This window comes from Lycium barbarum, chromosome 10 (genome assembly GCF_019175385.1).
Source record: "Lycium barbarum isolate Lr01 chromosome 10, ASM1917538v2, whole genome shotgun sequence".
Lineage (NCBI taxonomy): Eukaryota > Viridiplantae > Streptophyta > Magnoliopsida > Solanales > Solanaceae > Lycium > Lycium barbarum.
Window position 1 is genome coordinate 8,105,850 of NC_083346.1, and position 20,408 is coordinate 8,126,257.

At 32.9% G+C, this 20,408-nt stretch overlaps 2 protein-coding genes and 1 pseudogene across 2 annotated transcripts; all 3 read left to right on the forward strand.

The window, feature by feature from the left end:
- Positions 1-1,844: 1,844 nt before the first annotated feature.
- LOC132614429 (ras-related protein RABF1) lies at positions 1,845-7,389 on the forward strand. The gene is made up of 8 exons (XM_060328884.1): positions 1,845-2,176; positions 2,804-2,880; positions 4,727-4,810; positions 4,990-5,084; positions 5,284-5,389; positions 6,422-6,511; positions 6,600-6,686; positions 7,113-7,389. The coding sequence occupies exons 1-8, from the start codon at positions 2,152-2,154 to the stop codon at positions 7,149-7,151; spliced, it is 603 nt and encodes a 200-aa protein (XP_060184867.1). The 5' UTR covers positions 1,845-2,151; the 3' UTR covers positions 7,152-7,389.
- On the forward strand, positions 7,158-8,660 carry LOC132612678 (SKP1-like protein 11; annotated as a pseudogene).
- Positions 8,661-16,150: 7,490 nt separating this feature from the next.
- On the forward strand, positions 16,151-17,706 carry LOC132615255 (SKP1-like protein 11). The gene has a single exon (XM_060329822.1). The coding sequence runs from the start codon at positions 16,927-16,929 to the stop codon at positions 17,422-17,424; it is 498 nt and encodes a 165-aa protein (XP_060185805.1). The 5' UTR covers positions 16,151-16,926; the 3' UTR covers positions 17,425-17,706.
- Positions 17,707-20,408: the final 2,702 nt, after the last annotated feature.

Below are 20,408 nucleotides of genomic sequence, written 5' to 3' on the forward strand. Positions count from 1 at the left end.
TTTAATTTTTGTCCTTTGGCACTTTAAGTCCTAACTTCTACCCGAATAGGCATAATTTGCTACGGATTCTGTCTTGCGATTTTTTTAATACTCTGCTAGGGTTCGAACCCAGAATTTCAGGAGTATTTTCGGCCACTTAAAGTGTCAGCAGAGTAAAAAAGAAATATCGTAAGGCAAAATTTCATAGCAAACTATGCATATTGGGGTAAAGTTATGCCTTAAGGCGTAGTTATGTAGAAATTAAGTCATCCTACATAACTATATAGAAGTTATAGTTTAGCCTTTGTCCGGCATAGTTTCTAGATAGAAGTTATGACTTTAGCCTTTGTCCGGCATAATTCTGTAGGATTATATAAAAGTTAGGCATTAAGGCATAACTTTTTCCCGAATAGGCATAATTTGATACGAAATTCTGTCTTGCAATTTATTTATTTTGCCTCTGCTGGGGTTCGGACCCGAATCTCTGGTATTTTTCATTAAATGAGAAGTAGGGCCAAAAATTAAAGATCATCGATTTGAGGGACAAAAATTAAAGACCATCGATTTGAGGGACAAAAATTAAGACCAGTTCATATGAAGGCCAATCCGCACAATCTTTTTGTTAATGAGATTAAATGTAATAAAACGTAATGTTGATTTCTACTGTTCAAACTGCGTGATTGAAATTACTGGTTTTTAAAATACTTAATTTACTACTTTTGGTATAGATTATTGTCATTTAAATTGAACAAAAGAGATATAATTAGCAAGCAAAAAAAAGGAAAAAATTAAGCTGTGTGTTTATCAGGACATCTAGTTTGTTAATTGTGGCCCAACTATACCCACTTTATCCGGTTTGGCCCAAATTGGCTATATGGCGGTAATTAATACAATTAGTTTATAGTTTATAATTAACGGTTCTCGGCTTCTCTCGTTTATAAGGTTATAAAAAAATTAAATTTATTTAAAATATATGATAACATTGGTGTAAAATTTTCATCGAAGGATAAAATATATAAGTTTATAGTCAAATGGCATGAGAGGTTGACTATGGTGGGTCTAAGGAGAAGAGGAAGGCCGAAGAAGTATTAAGAAGAGGGGATTAGATAGGACATGACACATCTTCAGTTCATCTAGGAATTACCTTAGATAGGAGGATTTGGAGATCGAAGATTACGGTAAAAGGTTAGTAGGTACTCGAGCGTTGTCTAGTTTTCTTAGTATTACTATTATTACTCCCCAGCTATCTTATTCTTCAATTTTATTATTATCTATTATTTTCTTTGCTCCAATTCCATATTATTAATGTTGATATTGTTCTTTTTTCATTATTTTGATTACTGTATTTTCTTTCCAAACCTGCTTTGATATACTTTACTTGAGCCGAGAATCTTTGGAAACAACCTCTCTACCCTCACAAAATAGGAATAAGTTCTGCGTATACACATCCTTTTTCAGATCCCACTTGTGAAATTATACTCTGTGTGTATTATTATAGTCGTTAAATGGATTAACAAAACAATGTCATGTAAACTAAAATGAGCCAGTAAGAGGCGCGGGCTTGAGGCGAGACGTTTTACGCAACATGGAGTGAGACATAAGCCCCGAAACACGAGATATAAACCTCATAGATCTACGAGGCATAAGTCTCATGTATCTTCAATTTTATAATTTCATTAGTAAGAAAATAAGCAAAAGTAGTATTTCATTAAATTCTGCAAAATAAATCACAAATTATCATAATTGTTATTCAAGAAAGATAACAACACAGAATTTTAACGCCCAAGGTGTATGCTTTTACCTCAAATTTCAGAATGTACGCCCGGGCCGCCCTTTCATTTGTGCCCCGAACCCTAACTCGCCCCGAAAACACCTCTCGAAAACAAACTAAGGAGTAATGTAATTGAAAAAACGTGTTAAGAAAGCGACAGAAACGTGACATCTAAGAAATTCCAAAAATTATTTGCCAACTCTCCATCCCTGTCTGTCCTCCGACATCATTGAGGTCACTTCTTAGTACATAGGACTACCATAATACCACACATCCTTTTACCCCTAGTTTTCCCTTTAATTTTCTGTTCAAAATAAAGTCTACACACCCTTTGATACAATTTTACAAACAAGTCTTATATATATATATATATATATAGACCCTATTGATCTTGATTGGTCATGGGTTGTTCATCTTCAGTTGCAGGTAATCATTTTTTTGGGTTTAAAACCCTTTTTTTTAATCTGGGTTTGTTAAATCTTGGATTAATTTTTGATATAAATGAGTTTAATTGAATTTAATTGGGTTCATTTGACTAGTTACCCTAATTTTCTTTATATGTGCACCCTTTAATTGATTCTTGTTTTCTTTTTATTTTTATCTTTTTGTATTTCTATCTAGTTGTGGTTACTGGTTAGTATGACGATGATATGAAATGAGCTTAAATGAAAGAAGTGGAGATTTATATATCCGGCCCCATGGGAAAATTACGCTCTAATGTCTATTTTTGAGCCCGTACTTTGTGTGTGAACACCCGATTTAGCCCATATTTGTGTATAAACATCTTTTATACACAATTATACAAGGTTGATACATTATCAAACCCCCCCCACCAAGATAAAATGAGTTATAATATTGTATAATGGTGTATAGGTAAGGTCTGCGTACATCCTACCCTCCCCAGACCGCACTTGTGGGATTGCACTGGATGTTATTGTTGTAAATTGGGCTATGTGACGTAAATATTTTCAAAAGCTGTGTTGTGGTTGGGAGTAGGGTGAAGATGGTTGTACTAGCTATTGTTGTGTTTAATACTTCCTTTTGTTTTTGTAGATAGGAATCAAGGACGGGCTGCTGGACTTAATCCTGATAATGGTGGAGCCAGTGACCCTAAAAATCTTAAAGTGAAGGTAAAGTTTGAGCTGGACCCTTTTGTACTATGGTAAAGTACGCTTCAAATTGGACATAATCTTTGATGTTTATTATGCTATTATAGTATATGCATACAAAATTAGTACATATGTTATTTATGTTACTCTTTCTATTTTGGGCAACTCAGTATGTTTGACATCATTCTAGCAAATAATGTTATTTATACAAATTTCACAAGCGATCTAATTGATTTAACTAATCAAATTTTAATTTTGATGCAATGGATTTCATCAGATGATATATTTAAACATTGGTAGTTGTCTTGCCTTCCACCTATAAAGTATGTTAGTCAATTAATAGCTTGTTTGTCCAAGCTTCTAAAATTAGCTTTTTCCAAAAGTGCTTTTTGGAAAAAATACTTGTGACGAGAAGCGGTTTGTATTTGGCCAATTAATTTTTTTTTTTTTTTTTGAAAAAAACACTTATGAGCTGCAATTAGTGTTTGGCCAAGCTATTTAAAAAGTGCTTCTAAGTGTATTTTCTCAAAAATGCTTTTCAAGAAAGTACTTTGGGAAAAAGCTACTTCTTTTAGCTTTTGAAAAATAGTTTTTGCTACTCTTCAGAAATACTTATTTTTTCTCAAAACTTAGCCAATCACCTCACTTTTCTAAAATAAGCACTTTTTTAGAAAAAAAAAAAGCACGTTTGGCCTCCCAAAAGCTTGGGAAAATAGGCTATAAGTATCTTAAAGTCCATGCTCAACAGGTAGTGTCAGCAAAATTGGGACAAAGAGAGCTGTTTCTACAATTCTGATACCTTGGCTTGGGTATTTTGGTGATAGTAGATTATTAATGTCCATATGGCATTGCTTTTGCTATGAATCTTTTGATGAAGTAAATAATTTGATTCATGTGGAAAAATTACCTTATACAAGAACTATATCAAAAGGTAGAAAAACTATACAGATTGGAATCTCAAACTAGAAACAAGACTTCCTTTTTTGATAGGCAAAATAAGAGACATCTGTCCATGAAGTTTCTTCTATCTTAGCTATAGCTTCAAGTTCAATCTTATATTCCATCCTTTTTTCTTTCTGTTCGTGTGTTAGTTCTTCTACCTTAATCGCACAATTCAGTATGGTATTAGAGGAGGGAGAAGTGTTGGTTCAATTCTGATTGCGACGTAAAAAAAGGGCAGCCCGTTGCACGCAGCATCCCGCTAAATCAATTGCTTTTCATAAAAAAGAATCAAGCCGGCACTTGAGAGGGAGTGTTAAAAAATAATTAAGTTAGTAAAGGTGTATTCTCTCTGCCAGCTTAAGCTCTTAGATGGGACGGCTCACAAAATTCAACAATAGCAATTGATACTATATCTGTTGCTTTAATGATTCAAGTTAATGAGATTGGCAAGGGGTTGGAGTTGCTGGTGTTACAGTTGAGCTATCATTGGTGAGGTTTTGGTTCATGAAGCTGATTAGCATAGAGTATCTTGCTTAGATATTATAGTCAATCTTTGAAGGGATGACTTCTGTCTGTATCATAGTTTTTTAATCTAATCTCTTACTCCGGCTAATATATCTACTCTAGAGGATGAAGGTTCTTGATTGTCATGATGACTGCCATTCATTTTTTGTGTCATTCCTTATTTCGGATGAGGAACGGATTGTTAGTTTAGTTAGCTGGTTAACTGGATATTGTTGAAGGTCAATGTTTGAGTTAATATATTAGTTTGAGCTAACTGGCGAATATATTCCTCATAATAGTCTTACTTATCATAGAAGAATATAATCTTTTCATGTTCATTTTGTCACAATATGATTTATCATGTCCCTTGCACCCTATTTGTGATACTGATATTTCTTTTTCCTCCAAACACTATTTGCAGCTTGTACTCTTGGGTGATTCTGGTGTTGGTAAAAGTTGTATTGTCCTGCGCTTTGTACGCGGTCAATTTGATCCGACATCTAAGGTGTCAATATGTTCTTTTGTAACATAAATGTGTTCTAATATCATGAGACATTCATCTATTTTATCCCCCCCCCCCCCCCCCCCCCCCCCTCCCCCTCCCGACCTTTTTCTTTCCCTTTTGGTTTATGTTATGCATGCTTTTCAAAATATAATATATAATTGTTGCTTTGATGATTTTAGGTGACTGTAGGAGCTTCTTTTCTGTCTCAAACAATAGCCTTACAGGACTCTACTACAGTGAAATTTGAAATATGGGACACAGCAGGTCAAGAAAGGTATTGCCAGTGAAAATTCATATTGAAGTTATCTCTTGCTGCTCTTGACTCTGATTTTTTTTTTCCGATAACCGAGAAATCCCCTGTGCGCTCGCTGGCCCAACCCTTAACTCGGAATAAAAATGAGAAGTCTCTAATGATTGACAAAATATAATTGTAAAGAAGACCTTCAAGTTCTGTCTGTGTGCCTTGCTTTCAGGTATGCAGCACTTGCACCATTATACTACCGAGGTGCTGCTGTTGCAGTTGTTGTGTATGATATTACAAGTTCTGAGTCTTTTGCCAAAGCACAATACTGGGTCAAGGTATTTCTCTTAAAGAATGGAAGAGTGCCTTCTGTCCCTTTTGTTTGATATTCGTATTTGCATTAGATGATAGCAACTCTATTAATCTATGCCATTTGATTTCTTCTTGCAATAATCTTCTTTCTTTTCTCAATTTTTTTTTTTTTTTTTTTTTTTTTTTTTTGTGGAAATAATTTGCTAGCCGGTTTGTGTAAGTGACAATTCCATTTTAATTTTAATGCTCTATTTATCCACTCGGGCGGGGGGACAAGGGATTTTTGTTCTGCTGTGCCAAATTATGAAAGTGTTAATGATTGCCTTGCTGCTTCCTTTTCAATACTGTTCATAGCAGGGGATTAGGCTTTTATGTTGAGATTGTACCTTTTCTTGTGACTTGATATGCCAAGGGATTTGTTCTGTTTGAGTGGAGTTGATTATTATTATATCTGAAAGAATCCAATCCCCTTATATGGTTACGTAATCACTCCATCATCATTTACTACAAGCAAATAGTTATCTATCTTACGTGGATACAGGTGAGGGTATCTGATAGGGGGGTAGGGTGGCGGGTGAGGATCTAGAAGTCAGATTTGTCATCACCTAAATCTTAAGATTGAGGGACATGGACATGGGGAAGAAAATACAGTAGTTGTTTCAAAAACATTGTTGCAGTAGGAGTAAACCTGTAGTTTAGGACCAAAAACATTAAATTGTGAAATATGTGTACCCTCTACCAGATTTAGGTGTCTGCATGAGATCCATATCTTAAAGATGTCAGATCAGCACAAAGGATAACACCACGTTTGCCGATTCATGTTTATCGGGGTCCAATTCAGTTGGTGTTTCTTCTCTCTCTAAATCTGTCGGACAAATAACAACAATAACTACTACACCTCAATCCGAGCAGGTAGGGTTGGCTTTATGAATCTTCACTTCCCATGTGATTAGTCATTCTGTCGGACAAGCTTGTGCTAAATGATTTGGGGTTTCCTGAAATTTTAGTCATGTGTAAAATATTCTATTTAGTACTGCTAATTTGATTGGCATTTGTAGGAATTGCAAAAACATGGGAGCCCTGATATAGTCATGGCTCTGGTTGGCAACAAAGCTGATCTCGACGAAAAAAGAGAAATAACGACACAAGTGAGTATTCATTAAGTCTTTACCAGCGCTGTTGGACATGAAAATTACTTCTGGCTTACTGATCTTTCTGTGGTTTTTACTTTTGAAGGATGGAAGTGACTGTGCTGAAAAGAATGGTATGTTCTTTATAGAAACATCTGCTAAGACGGCTGATAATATCAACCAGCTGTTTGAGGTATGTTCCTAATGTCATTTCTCAAAAACGAAATTACAACTTTTTAAGGTGCATGAATTTTAATTGAGACCTTTATAGGTGAGTGCAATCAATTCCAATTGTATCAACCTACATTGTTTCTGCAACTTTTTGATTTGGATTTTTTTTTTTTTTGATAACCGTGGTGTTCGGGCTAGCTTGCGCGCACCTCGACTAAGAAGTATAAAGAATCAAAAGAAGTATAAGAAGTTCTCTATTTTCCTACTGTCATACAACTCTCTGGCAGGACTAAAAGGACTCCTAGAAAACATAGAACCTAAAGTATAACATACTCCTTGTAGTCGCATATACAGATCCTTATCTTCCATGAAGCCTTATTTTTCTCTAGGCCTGCATTTGTAACTCCAATATTGGGTAATATTGACTATATGATGGCTTTACTTGCAGGAAATTGCCAAGAGATTGCCACGCCCGTCTGCTGCTTGACTATCGATGCTGATTGCTACAAATGCTTGTAATACTATGTATATGAGTCGTTCTCGGTCTCTTCTTTTCTGCATTCTTGTTATGACTTCTGATAATGTAATCGCGATCCTCTTCCATGAGGCATCCTGCTATATACAACTCTGAGAATTGAGGAGACTAAAAGCACACTTCAACTTGTGAAAGTTTGAAATGTTTGAATGATTCAGTGATATGAAATTTGGTTATTTTTATTGATAAAGAGATGTTCCTGAAAGTGTATAACAAGGAGGGGAAGAAGAAAAAGAAATAGTATACATTTCTAGTTTAATGGAAGTTAGCCATCAGTAACCAACATGATATTAAACAGAAAAATGCTGAAAAACGAAAGTGTTATAATATGCAACACAAAATCTTTGGAATTAATTATTCATTAATTATTATTAACCAATGCATAAATATTATCAGCCACGAAAAAGTATGTCTTGTCACCACTAATTACTTTTTGTAAGATGATATTTTCCCATAGTAATCAATGATCTTTTTAAATCTAACAAATACAGTTTATATCATAAAGTGTACTCGTATAAGGCTTGGTATATCTCATTTTTAATTCAATTAATTAAACATATATTAATAAAAATATATCCACTAACTAATTTTCTCATTATTTGATTCTCCTATTGTACCTCCATCATAATATTGTTCCCAAAGCAAAACACTTGAAGTATTATAGGCGGAAAGACTAGGAAATTGTAAAACAAAGCTTTGTAAAGGTTTGGGAAAACATTAAAAAAAAAAAAAAAAAAAGGTACTCGTATAACCAAAGCAGGTAAAATAAAAATTACTCTTATTAACTTCAGAAGTTTCGTTTCCCTCTAGGGATCCTTTTCACGAGAATTTGAGATCGAAGAATCCATAGCTATTCAATGTGGAACTATAAAAAATATGGTGGAGGACGATTAGCTTCATCCCCCTTCCAAACGTTGATACAGAAATCCTAATCAAAATTATCGCGCACATGAAGAAGCACATTGAGAAGACGGATTTGAACGAAGAAGAAATCAAAGATTACGACAAGGAATTCATGAAAGTGAGCTTTAATGTGAACTTGTATTAGCTGCAAATTACCTTCACATAAGCAGTTTGATGGATCTCTTGTGTCAGTCGACTGCCGATAGAATTAAGAACAAGTCTGTGAAGGCTATTAAGAAGATATTGGATATCACTAGTGGTTACACCCCAGAGGAAGAAGCAGAGGTTCGTGATGAACATAAGTGGGCGCATGAGGGAGTAGAATTTGATGAATCTCTTGATTAGATTAATTTGTGTTTTTAGCTTAACTTAAATCTAGGGGTTTTTACTATTATGTTTTTTTCTCTTAAGTTTTATGTAGTTCAGGGTTTTGAGTTTTACTGACAAGAGTATAGCAATTCTGGATTTTTATTAATTATTCCGGGTTCAAATTTAGAGATTGACATTGTAATTCTAATTTATATACCATTAATCTAATGTATAAGCAAACAGTGATTTCCCGAATCCAATCTGTAGTACCTCGAAATTTTTTTGGAGCTTTAATCATCATTAATATTTTTGTGACACATGAACTTTTTTTCCACGTAATTAATGAACCAGCTATACATCCAACAAGTTATCTTCTTAATTTCAAGTTTCAAGCTGTCAAAATTTTGTTATATTCTGAACGTAATGTAATCATCTTCCTTTGAGAGGAAATAGAATCAATGGTGAAATTTCTCTGGCTATACAGTCTGCAGCAATAAAGAGTGGATTTAGTTATATATATATATATATATATATATATATATATATATATATATATATATATATATATATATATATTGATAATATTAAGTATGTGTAAGAGAGTTCCCCGAGATTAGTTTTGTTTAACTTATTACTAATCTCATATCAATATGATACAAAATAAAAAGAAAAAGTACCCGAAGTTCTCTATATTTCTTAATGGCATATAAATCTTTGACAGGACTTCAAAGACTCCTAAAAAACATAGAACCTAAAGATAACATACTAGTACGTAGCCGCATATATAGATCCTTATATGCCTTTTTTTTTTTAGTTTCCTATCCGGTATTCGCATTGGAGCCCAACTATTCCGGATTCGCGCCGCGTAGGGCCCATTAGGGGGAAGCGCTATCTATGAAGGATTTTTTCATTCACAGGGCTCAAACCTGAGCAGTCTGATTAAGGGAGGAGCAATTCCATCCGCTGCACCACATCCTTTTGTGGTAGGTCCTTATCTTTCACTATGCCTTATTTTTCTCTTGGCCTGTATTTTAACACAAATATTGGGTAATATTCACTTGATGATGGCTTTACCTGCAGGAAATTGCCAAGAGATTGCCACGCCCGTCTGCTGCTTGACTATCAATGATGATAGCTCCAAATGCTTGTAATACTATGTATATGAAGTCGTTCTCGTTCTCTTCTTTATGCTCTCTTATTACGATTATTCTGATCTTGTAATCGCGATACTCTTCCACGAGGCGTCCTGCTATATATAACTGTGAGAACTGAGGGGACTAAAAGCTTACTTCAACTTGTGAAAGTTTATGAGTTAGTAGTGAAAATGGGCATTATTTCTTGGTGTAACTTAATGTAACCACCATAATAACAGTCAATCTCCATTATACTTGAACGAGAGCTTAACCATATTATTCACATAGATCGCCGCATGAAGCATGACGGCTTGCAAAATACCATAAATTTACTCAGAATTTTCTATCAGCAATCCAATCAAACTTGAACGCCATTTTACGTGACGAAGTGAAGATATCTTTATATAGTGGTGTATCCGAAAATAACAGCGCGCTCCTCCAATTGAGATACAATTTCTTCAGATAACCACCACAACTGCAAGTGTCCTTCATTTTCCTTTTCTTAATCAGTCAATCACACTACTCTGAACTAATCTATAACTATCATTGTCATCTTTGTAATTGCTTTAAAGTGAGAATTGCTGGCTGTAAACATCCCAATGATTTGAAGACGTCACAAATACGAGATGGCATCTTTGAAGTGAAGTCCATGGAAACAAGTTCAACCTTGTAATTGCCAAAGCCTGAAACATATTTTGGAATTTGGAACCTCAAGGTGAATTTTGAACTTCCTAAACCACTGAACCAACCTCTTTATCTTGGGTTTAGGGTATTCAAGAAATTTATATGTACATAGAAAAAAAAAACTTGTATATACAGTGTAATTTTTTGCCGAGGGTGGTGAACACCCTACCCGGGCCCTAGATCCTCCCCTGGTCAAAGCTGTGAATAATAAAGCAACTGCCCCATAGTAAATTGTGCCTTTATACTGCAAAACATGTGTTTAGTCACTTCGTTCGCCTTCCTCAACAATTTGAGACAACTAATTTGATAAATTCCATTGTTATCTTCATGTTTGAGTTATCAACGGAAACTAAATTGCAGTGACAAGCAAAGATACTTGAGAAACGCTTGGCTCACACAAAGTCTCTGATCTGCATCCACAACAATCTTGGTCGTCGTCGAAGACTTTAGTGTCACCAAAAAATTCAACGTTACGATCCACCACACCAACATATGTAGTAATAGCAGCGGTGAAGAAACCAGAACGATATTAACTGTTTTGTCGCAGAACAGTTTTTATTTGTGCCTGTTTTATTAACCAGATTTTAATAAAACGACGAAGTTTTTATATCTTCAAATTGAATTACAAATCAGAAAAATTTACTCGGTGAAGTTTTTATATCTTCAAGCCGAGTACAAAACGAGTAGAAAGTCACAAACTTTCTCCTTTTCTGATGTAGTTTTTCCTTCATGTGACAATGATGATGACAATTTTTCACCAGATTAAACCATGGGAATCTTAGGTGAATAAGTTTCCCAATAGTAGACACTAATTTTCTTGAAAATCAATGGAGCGTCACATGACCAGTTCTTCAAAAAGGTGGCTCTTAATGAAGAGACACATCCATTACAAATTATCACTACATTTTATTGGAATGATTATGAAATGCATTTCAAAATCATCGGTCCGTTCTTTACTTAACATTTATGAAATTAGAAATCACCAAAATCACAAATATTGAATATTCGATTGAGAAAGGAAAACAAAACCACTGTTTTCTTCCTATAATAACTTTTGCATTTTTATTAAATATGGTCCCATATCCTTGTGTGATTCTGTTTCAACCAGACAAGAACGAGGAAAATTTTCTATATCTGTTCATCTCTTTCCATATGTGCATGAATTTCCTAGGATAATTAATGCTAAGACCACAACAGAAGATGGAGAGAACAAAGTTCAATCCAAAGGATGCATAACCGCATAAGCTGTTGCAGGCATCACAAAACCACTGACTTTAGGTCAGTTGCCCCTTTAGCAAATTGAAAATGCATATTAATTACTAAACAAAATCCCATGTATGAATATTGATCAATGCAATTGGTTTCGTTGTCTTCTCAAGACTCCAACCATCGCAGATTAAGTGATTTCACACATATAATCTGAAATAGAAAATACAGAAATAAAATGAATAAGATGAACGATGGATAAATACGAGCCCACCGAATTCACGGCGTGTCCTTAAGAAACTTAATAACCTCAAGTACCTGAGGTCACAAATTATTTCCTCCCAATATGGAACGAATTACCATCACCAGTGTAGCGGTAAGTCAAACGCCGGTGTGCAGCGAACTTTCAGACGTCAGCAAAATCACACGATATTGACTGTCTTTTATTTGAAAATAATGCATATAAAGAGAGGAGAGTATTTCAGTATTTTCGTATTGAAAACCTGATGGAAATGACTAAGTATTTATATCCAACAAAGTAAAGGAGTGAAAAGGTGTAAAGCCTTTTCCATGAAAAGATACAAAGGATCATTTCTCATTCACGCCTCTGCATAAAACCCCAAAACTGACTACCATTGAGCATATAATGAACAAGCTCCAAATGAGCGTGACAAACTACAATAGCACACAAACATTATTTCACACATTCATTTGCTGATCTCAAATCCACAAAAGATTTCAAGAAAGACAACAAAAGAAAAAATCAATAACAAATATGAAGCATTTTCCTGTTTCTCTGTTTCCTCTGTGATCAAAAAGCTGTCCAGAGAAATACAGGTTAAAATGATCAAAAGTATCAAGAAAAGAACCACAAATTAAACTGACAAAAAACAGATTATAATGCTCTAACTATGCTGTGAAACCAGCAAAAGTGAAGAGTCTTAAGTCCAAAGTTTAATGTGAAAACATACTAGTTTCTTGTCTCAGAAACAAAACCAAATAGAGCATACAAACCTTTGAAGCACACTGTCTCGCAACAAAAATACAATCATCATGGCATCATCTCTCTAATGCCACTTTAATATAATTATGGATAAAAAAGCAATTTAATAGGACCTTATTAGGTTATCGGTTTAACCGTTAATTAAACCTAAAAATAAAAAATCGAACTGATAGTCCGATAAAAGAATTTCAAAATCATTTAAAACTCATTAACCCAATAATACGATGCCGATAAATCAATAACATTTTTTTGTTTGTTCAGTTTGTCTATTAAATCGAATTTTGTGCACCCCTGTAACAAATGAATGAATGAAAAATGATAGTGTGTCGTCATTTGAAAAAGAGAAAAAAGAAACTTTTAATTTTATAAAGAACAGTAATAAACACCCCTCACCTTGCTTAAAAAAGTGGTAATCCAAAAAGAATAATTGGCTTGGTGAACTTTTCTCTGACCAACTACCTAGTACTACACATGCTCATCAAATAGTACCTTTTAGTTTTGTTCATAATTTGGCCCGAACTGTTCGACAGATTCTTCAGTGTTACCCAGCCGTCCATCACAGCCCCAAAGCCCTCGTTATCCAACGAGCAATACTGGAAAATTTCTATTTTTCCACTGAATGTTAGAGGAAAAAATTAACAAAATAGTGTTTTTACATTAGAAAAATTAGAAAATTTCCCAACGTTTCAATAGGAATCTATTTTCCACCATGCGTTTTCCAGTGATCTAGTTTGGTGGGAAAATCATATTTTATAGTATAAATTTCTCACTGAACGTTGGTGGGCCTCTATTTCTAGTAGTGGACCCCTATATCTTCAGATCACCGGAATCTGACCACCATTTTCTTCATCAGTTCATTTCTCATAGTTTAAACTTAAAATACTATAGTCCTTAAAGCCAATGACATTGAAGAAAGACATTCGAGCCACTGGAAGTCTCACAGCAGCGAGCCTTTGTAGACGCAAGTAATATAATAGAAGGTGGACGTGTTTTTTTTTTTTTTTTTTTAAATCATATTTGGTCTGAATAATTTTGAGGAAACTTTTGGAGGAAAATTAAAGTTTAACAACATAGTTAAATAATTAAAGATGTGCATTTGGTCATTTGGGCCACTTGGTTCGGTAGCCCGAAATTATTTATTCGATCATAGTTTCTAATTGGGAAAAGGACATAAAGGGCCATCCGGCCCAAACTATTCCCACCGGATGGCCCATGTTTCTCCAACTCAAAGTGTAGCTAGTGCGACCTTTTAGTCGCCACTAAAAGTATGCTGCAAAAAAAGGAAAAAAAGAAAAAAAAAAAAAAGAGGACTATTAAGTCGCCACTAAAGATTAAGTTTTTTTTTCCATAAAAGCCACAAAAAATCAACTATGTATAGAAAATGTGTCATACGTATAAAAAAGTATCATTGTTGTATAGAATATATATACCTACCGTATATCTATAGAAAATGTATCATAGGTTTGTATCATTGTTGTGTAATTTGTGTCTAATAAATGTATCATCAACATCTACTCACTAATCATACATATATTAAACATTAGTTATACATTTATTATACACTAATGATTCACATATTATACATATTCCATACACAAGTATAGAAAACGTATCATTGTTGTATAATTTATGTATAAACTGTATCATTCTTGTATAGAAAGTGTATCATACGTCTAGATAATGTATCATACATATATGATATATAAACTGTATCATTCTTGTATAGAAAGTGTTTATAAACTGTATCATTCTTGTATAGAAAGTCTTTATAAACTGTATCATTCTTGTATAGAAAGTGTATATATAATTCCAGCATATGTAAATAAACTGTATGATTCTTGTATATAAAGTGTATCATACATATAAAAAATATATCATACATATACGTATAGAAACCGTATCATTTTTGTATAAAATATATATCACTACTGTATATGTATAGAAAATTTAAAGAAATTGTATCATTATCGTATAATATGTGTTAATAAATGTATAATTAACGTATAATTTATGTATAATTAACGTAAAATTTATGCTTAATAAATGTATAATTAATGTATACTTACTAATTTTATTAGTTTGTAGTTGATATATTTTAGTTTGTTAAGTTTTCGATGATGATTACTTTAGTATATAAACTGTATCATTGTTATATAGAATATGTATCCCTACTGTATATGTATAGAAAATGTATCCATGTTTTGGAATATTTTTTTAGAGTTTAATCACTGTATAAGTATACACATATTATACATGTTTTGAAACATTTGTTGAAGGCTCAATATGAATTTTAACCTTTAGTGGAGACTTTTTTAATTGCCACTTAAAAAAAAAAAAGTTGATCTTTAGTGGCGACTTTCCCTTTTTTTTTTTTTTTTTTTTTTTGTAGCAGACTTTTAGTGGAGACTAAAGTCGCCACAGAAAGTCAGCTTTTTTTAAAAGGTGTTTGGGCTACTGGACCGGCCAGCGCTTGGAATAGTTTGGGCCGGCCGGCCAGCTCACTATATTAGGCCCAAATGTGGGCCAACGTGGGATTACTTTGGCCTGTTGGCCATTATATGTCTTTTTCCCTTTCTAATTTAGTATTTTATTTTAACAGCAAAAATTTTGTTTTATTTTTTTTAACAAATTGTAAATTTAAACAAGATAGCTATTGAGTTTTGAAAGATATGTGTTATGAAATGATTTATGAGTTAATTGTAACAATCATGAAAGGTATCATAAATGAATATTTCTCCTAAAAATAGAACATATTAGGATTCTATCACTTTCTCTGTCTACTTTCTACAATCGCAAACTCTATTTTTGTGAGAAATTCGAGTCTAAACATGAATTTTGTTGGCTTTGTAAAATTTTACAGAAACTCCGCCATGATTCCCACAACAATGAAATGGGAAGCTTAATTTTCTTAAGGATGATGAATACGCTAGGAACATTGATTTATTTCTTCTCCATATTCTGCATGCAATTTCTCTAACAGCATGTTAGATCAAGATTTTTGAAATCTATAACTTTGAGGTTTTGTTAACGAACTGTCATCGCCATCCCACCACAACCTTTGATGATTATGCAGTGAGTTCATAAAAGGAGCTTACTAGCATAGGGATCAATTAATCATCTGTGTTGTTTCTTCTGTTGTTATTCTTTCAGGGTTAAAGTTACGGTATTCATTTAATTTTTTTCGATTTAATTTTCTGAAGATATTTGTTGTTCTTTGCCTAAGACGGTCATCTTAAAAATGAGGAAGAATTGGTATGAGCAGTGGTGGAGCCAGGATTTCCGTCGAGGGGGTTCAAAATATAAAAAAGTAAATATACGAAGAAGCCTAAGGGAGTTCAACATCTACTATATATACATAAAAAATAATTTTAACCTTGTAAAAATAGTGTTTTTTTCCGCCGAGGGGGTTCGGATGAACACCCTCAGCTCTATGTGGCTCCGCCATTGGGTATGAGGAGGGTACATGGAGCAAATATAATTAACAAAACAAAAAGATTAAAGCGCTTTCACACACTTAAATTGAGTGAAAAACATACATCTCGTCATGTAAGTGTATGAGGATTTGAGAGGCATTTTTAATAACTAGAGATGCTTATTTGATCATTAATATAATTAAAATGTCTATCTAGCAATTAATATCAACTTTAAATATCTATCTATAACTAGAGATGCTTATTTGAATATTTATCTTGTTCGATTTCCTTCGTGTGGACAATAAAAAATATGCATTTTCACATTGTTATGATTAGTTCTCTCTTACTTTGAACTTTTTATCTTGAAAGAGGAAACATAATTTAAAGAAAAAAGTGACAAACGAATAACAGCAGAACTGATGTATTACTTTCTCTAAATATTATACCTTCTAATAGTCATTTCTTCTTACATCGGGTTAAACTTATATCAGAAATAAGTACTTGAATTTTTTTTTTTTTTTTAAAAAGCATGGAGATGTGTGTGAGAGTTGGGGGTTACTTTAAAAATATTTAGATCAACCATAATATTTAATGTCCTAAGAATCAGAAAATTAAGAACATTATAATTGTTGTCGTTAGAAGGCCGGAAGTATAGGGAGTAGTAAATATTTTTCCTTCAAAAAGGTCTTTTGGTCACACTATTTTGGCCACAATGGCCCAAATGGATTAAATTCATATGATTATTTAGGTCAAATTTAATAATTTATGTTTACTTAATGTCATTTCTATCTTTTCTTCTCAAATTTTATCTTAATTTAAAATTATACAATAAAGGTTATGGTAATTTTTACATAAATGTGGTCAAATTTGAATCAAATTCGTGTGGCCATTTAGCAACTCTCTTTTTCCTTATCCCTCAAGAATCCCTTTTCATATACCAAAAAGAACAAGGAAATAAAATAAAACCAAGGCCTATAAATACTCCTCCGTATTCCCTCTCTCAACACACACGGCCTTTTGGGTTTCTCTAGGGTTTTTATTTCCTCTTAATCTCTTCCAAATTTATCATCAATCCAATGGAGTCATCATCATTAGTAACAGAGCAGAAAAAGATGTTGATATTGAAATCCTCCGACGGCGAATATTTTGAATTGGAAGAATCCATCGCCGTTCAATGTGGAACCATCAAAAACTTGGTGGAGGACGATTTCAGCCATATCCCGCTCCCAAACGTTGATGCCAAAACCCTAAGAAAAATTATCGAATACATGAAGAAGCACGCTCAGAAGAATGATTCGAACGAAGAAGAAATCAAAGATTTCGACGAGAAATTCGTGCAAGGTACCTTCAACGACGTGTATGAACTTTTACATGCAGCAAATTACCTTCACAATAGTGGTTTGATGGATCTCTTGTGCCAGTCGATTGCCGATAGAATTAAGGACAAGTCGGTAAAAGCTGTTCGGGAGATATTCAATGTCACTAATGATTACACACCAGAGGAAGAAGCAAAGGTTCGTATGGAACATCTGTGGGCGCATGAAGGAGGAGAAATTGATGAATCTCTTGATTAGATAAATTTCTGTTTTTAGTTTTTCTCTTTGGTCTTTAGTTTTTATTAGTTTCTGGATTCTTATTAATTATTTGGTGTTCAATTTTAGAGATTGATATATTAAAATTCTAATTTATATACAATCAGTTTCAATCTAATTGTGTGATTGAAAATAAAAAGGTGGTACTACCCATTAAAATAAAATAACCTTAAAGATATCAGAATTTGATGAAGAGAAAGGAGAATTATGAGGTGTTACACTACTAAAAAAACTAGCAAAAACCGACAGAAAAAAAAAAAAACCGATGGAAAAAAGTGACAGATTCCGTCGGGTTTTTCAATAATTTTTTAAAATGTTTTCTTTTTTTAAGAAAATCGACGGACTACGTCGGTTATTTTTTGTGCAAAAATTCGCGAAAAAATATAATTATTTTTCATATTATTTTATAAAATAAACCGATGAAGTCCGTCGGTTTTTTATTTTTATTTTTTTTATTAAAAAATTGGTGGATTCCATCGGTTTTTAGAGTAAAAACAACAGTATAAATTAAATCAATATAAGTATATGAACAAAGAATATTAGTGGTCTAGTAGTAGAGCCCTTTAATGCCAAGGAACATACTCGGGTTCGATTCCAAGTTCCTACATTTCATTCTTTAATTTTTTTAATTTTATTTTTACAAAACCGATGTAATGTAAACCGACAGACTGTGTTGAGTCGATTTCCTATCGGTTTTCACTGAAAAACCGACGCAGTTCATCAATTTTGGCCATCGAATTTTGCCTGTTTTTTAGTAGTGTAATTAGCCTTATACTCAAGTTGAGGCAAAAGAGTTACGTGATTTTTTTTCTATTTGGTGTTAGCTTTATCATCGAGAAATGCATAAATTAACCTGAACACAACTTTTATTATACATTACATTAAAAAGGGCATGCGATTTGATGAGTGACATGAAAGGAAGAAAAGTAAAATTTCCATTTGATTAAATCGTGAACAATATCCTTCTGAGATTATTCGAGTCATTAATTTATAGTTTTTTTAATTCTAATTAAAGTAATAGAACACTAAATACGAACGACACCGAAAATATTTGGGTATCTGGGACTATCACTTTTCTACGATTTGGTACTTTCTCCATCCACTTTTATTTGTTCATAATATTTTATATAGATGTTCACTTTTATTGTCCAGTTTAAAAATCAAGAGATAATTTACTATTTTGTATCTGTTTTACCTTTATTATTAAGTACAGTCAAACCTCTTTTAAACATTCATTCGTTATAACAGCATTTCACTATAACGACCTGATTTTCTCCAAATCAATTTTTTTATATTATATTTTACTTTTCTTTAACACGACATATAACAGTAGTCACATTCGTTATAGAAGTATATTCTTTGTAAAATTACATCTCTATATAACAACCAACTCAAATATTGTGTAGTAATATTTTGTAAGAAATATATTATCTATAAAAATAAATTTTAAAATCTTTATGGTAATCGTCGTTAATGTCATGCACATAACAAATTTCAAGTACAAATATCAAAAGGAAAATTATTTTTAAATGTTGCCCATCAGTTATGGTTATAACTTCACCAGGATTCGCAAAAAATGTGCTTGTTTTGTGTATGGCATGCCAGCAATGACCGATCCAGGATTTTCACTCAAGGGGTTCGGAAAAATAACAAAACCAAAATATAAAAATAATGTCGTCCCTAGGAATCAAACCTAGGATGTTAGAGATCATTTTGAATACCCTGAACCGCTTGAGCTAACCTTTTGCATTTATTCAAGGTATTCAAAAGTTAATATATGTAGATAAACACAGAAAATCTACCTTATATATCCAATGTAACTTTTTGCCCCCTGCATGCAACTCCGTATGTTTATTTTGAATTGTTTTTGCGTTTATGCTTTTTTGCACATTCATACTCTTTTTATTTATTTTTTGGTTAAATTGGTTAACAAATACATTCCTTTTTTTTTTTGGTACACAAAATTATTAATTTTAAATGCATATGTTCATTAGATTTTAATTATTTGTCGGTATGGTACCACTAGTTATGTATTTATTAGTAATGTATTAATCTTTTCAATTTTTAGTTAATGAAATATGAAATTCAATTGAGATTTGAAATTTAACAAATATTATGTTTTCGTTTATAACATAAAAAAATACAGAAAAATAATTTGTTTGCGTACTTTTGTTTATAACAGCTAAATGAAATCTAAATGTCAAATGCTAATCAATCAATATATAATATATAGTTAGGCATAGACAATCGAATGTGGCACCTCTCTATGACCTCCATTGGCATTTTTTTTTTCCCTTTTTTTTGTCTTTTTTCTATTTTTTTCTATTTATGTGCTATATTAAAAAGTTCAAAAGTCATTTATGTGTTAGGTAAATGGGTGCTCCAAATTAAATGAGTATTTATTGTTATATTAGTACATATTTTCCCTTCGTTTCCCCCCCCCCCCCCCCCCCCCCCCCCCCCAGTTATTGCATCCCATTATACCTGTTTCATTTTGGGAAGTTTCTATAACATTAATTATATTTTAATAGCTCTTAAATAACCTTTAAGTGGATGGTTCATTTTCTTTCTCCTTGTAAGGTCTTTAGATGTCCCAAATTTGGATTCACTTTGTGTTAGTAACCGATCTTAATAGAAAATAGAAGATGTAACATTTTCACTTTCTCCTTTACCTTATGTTCATCTGAAAAGTGAACAAATCATAAATTTTTAAATCAATTGTGCAGGTGCTGGAAATTTCTTTTGTGGATTCTAAGTCTAATGCATGACAACAACGTATCACATTTATCTCATCAATGTAGTAAATTTCTGGTAAGAGTTCCATTTTCATTTCCCAATTTATTTTGTTTTATTCTTTCTCTTCTGTGTTAATCCATGTCCATTTCTACATTTTTGTTTCATTTGCCAATTTACTTTTGTTCTTTGTTTTTCTTTGTGTTAACCAATATCTCCATTCGTCGTCTTTA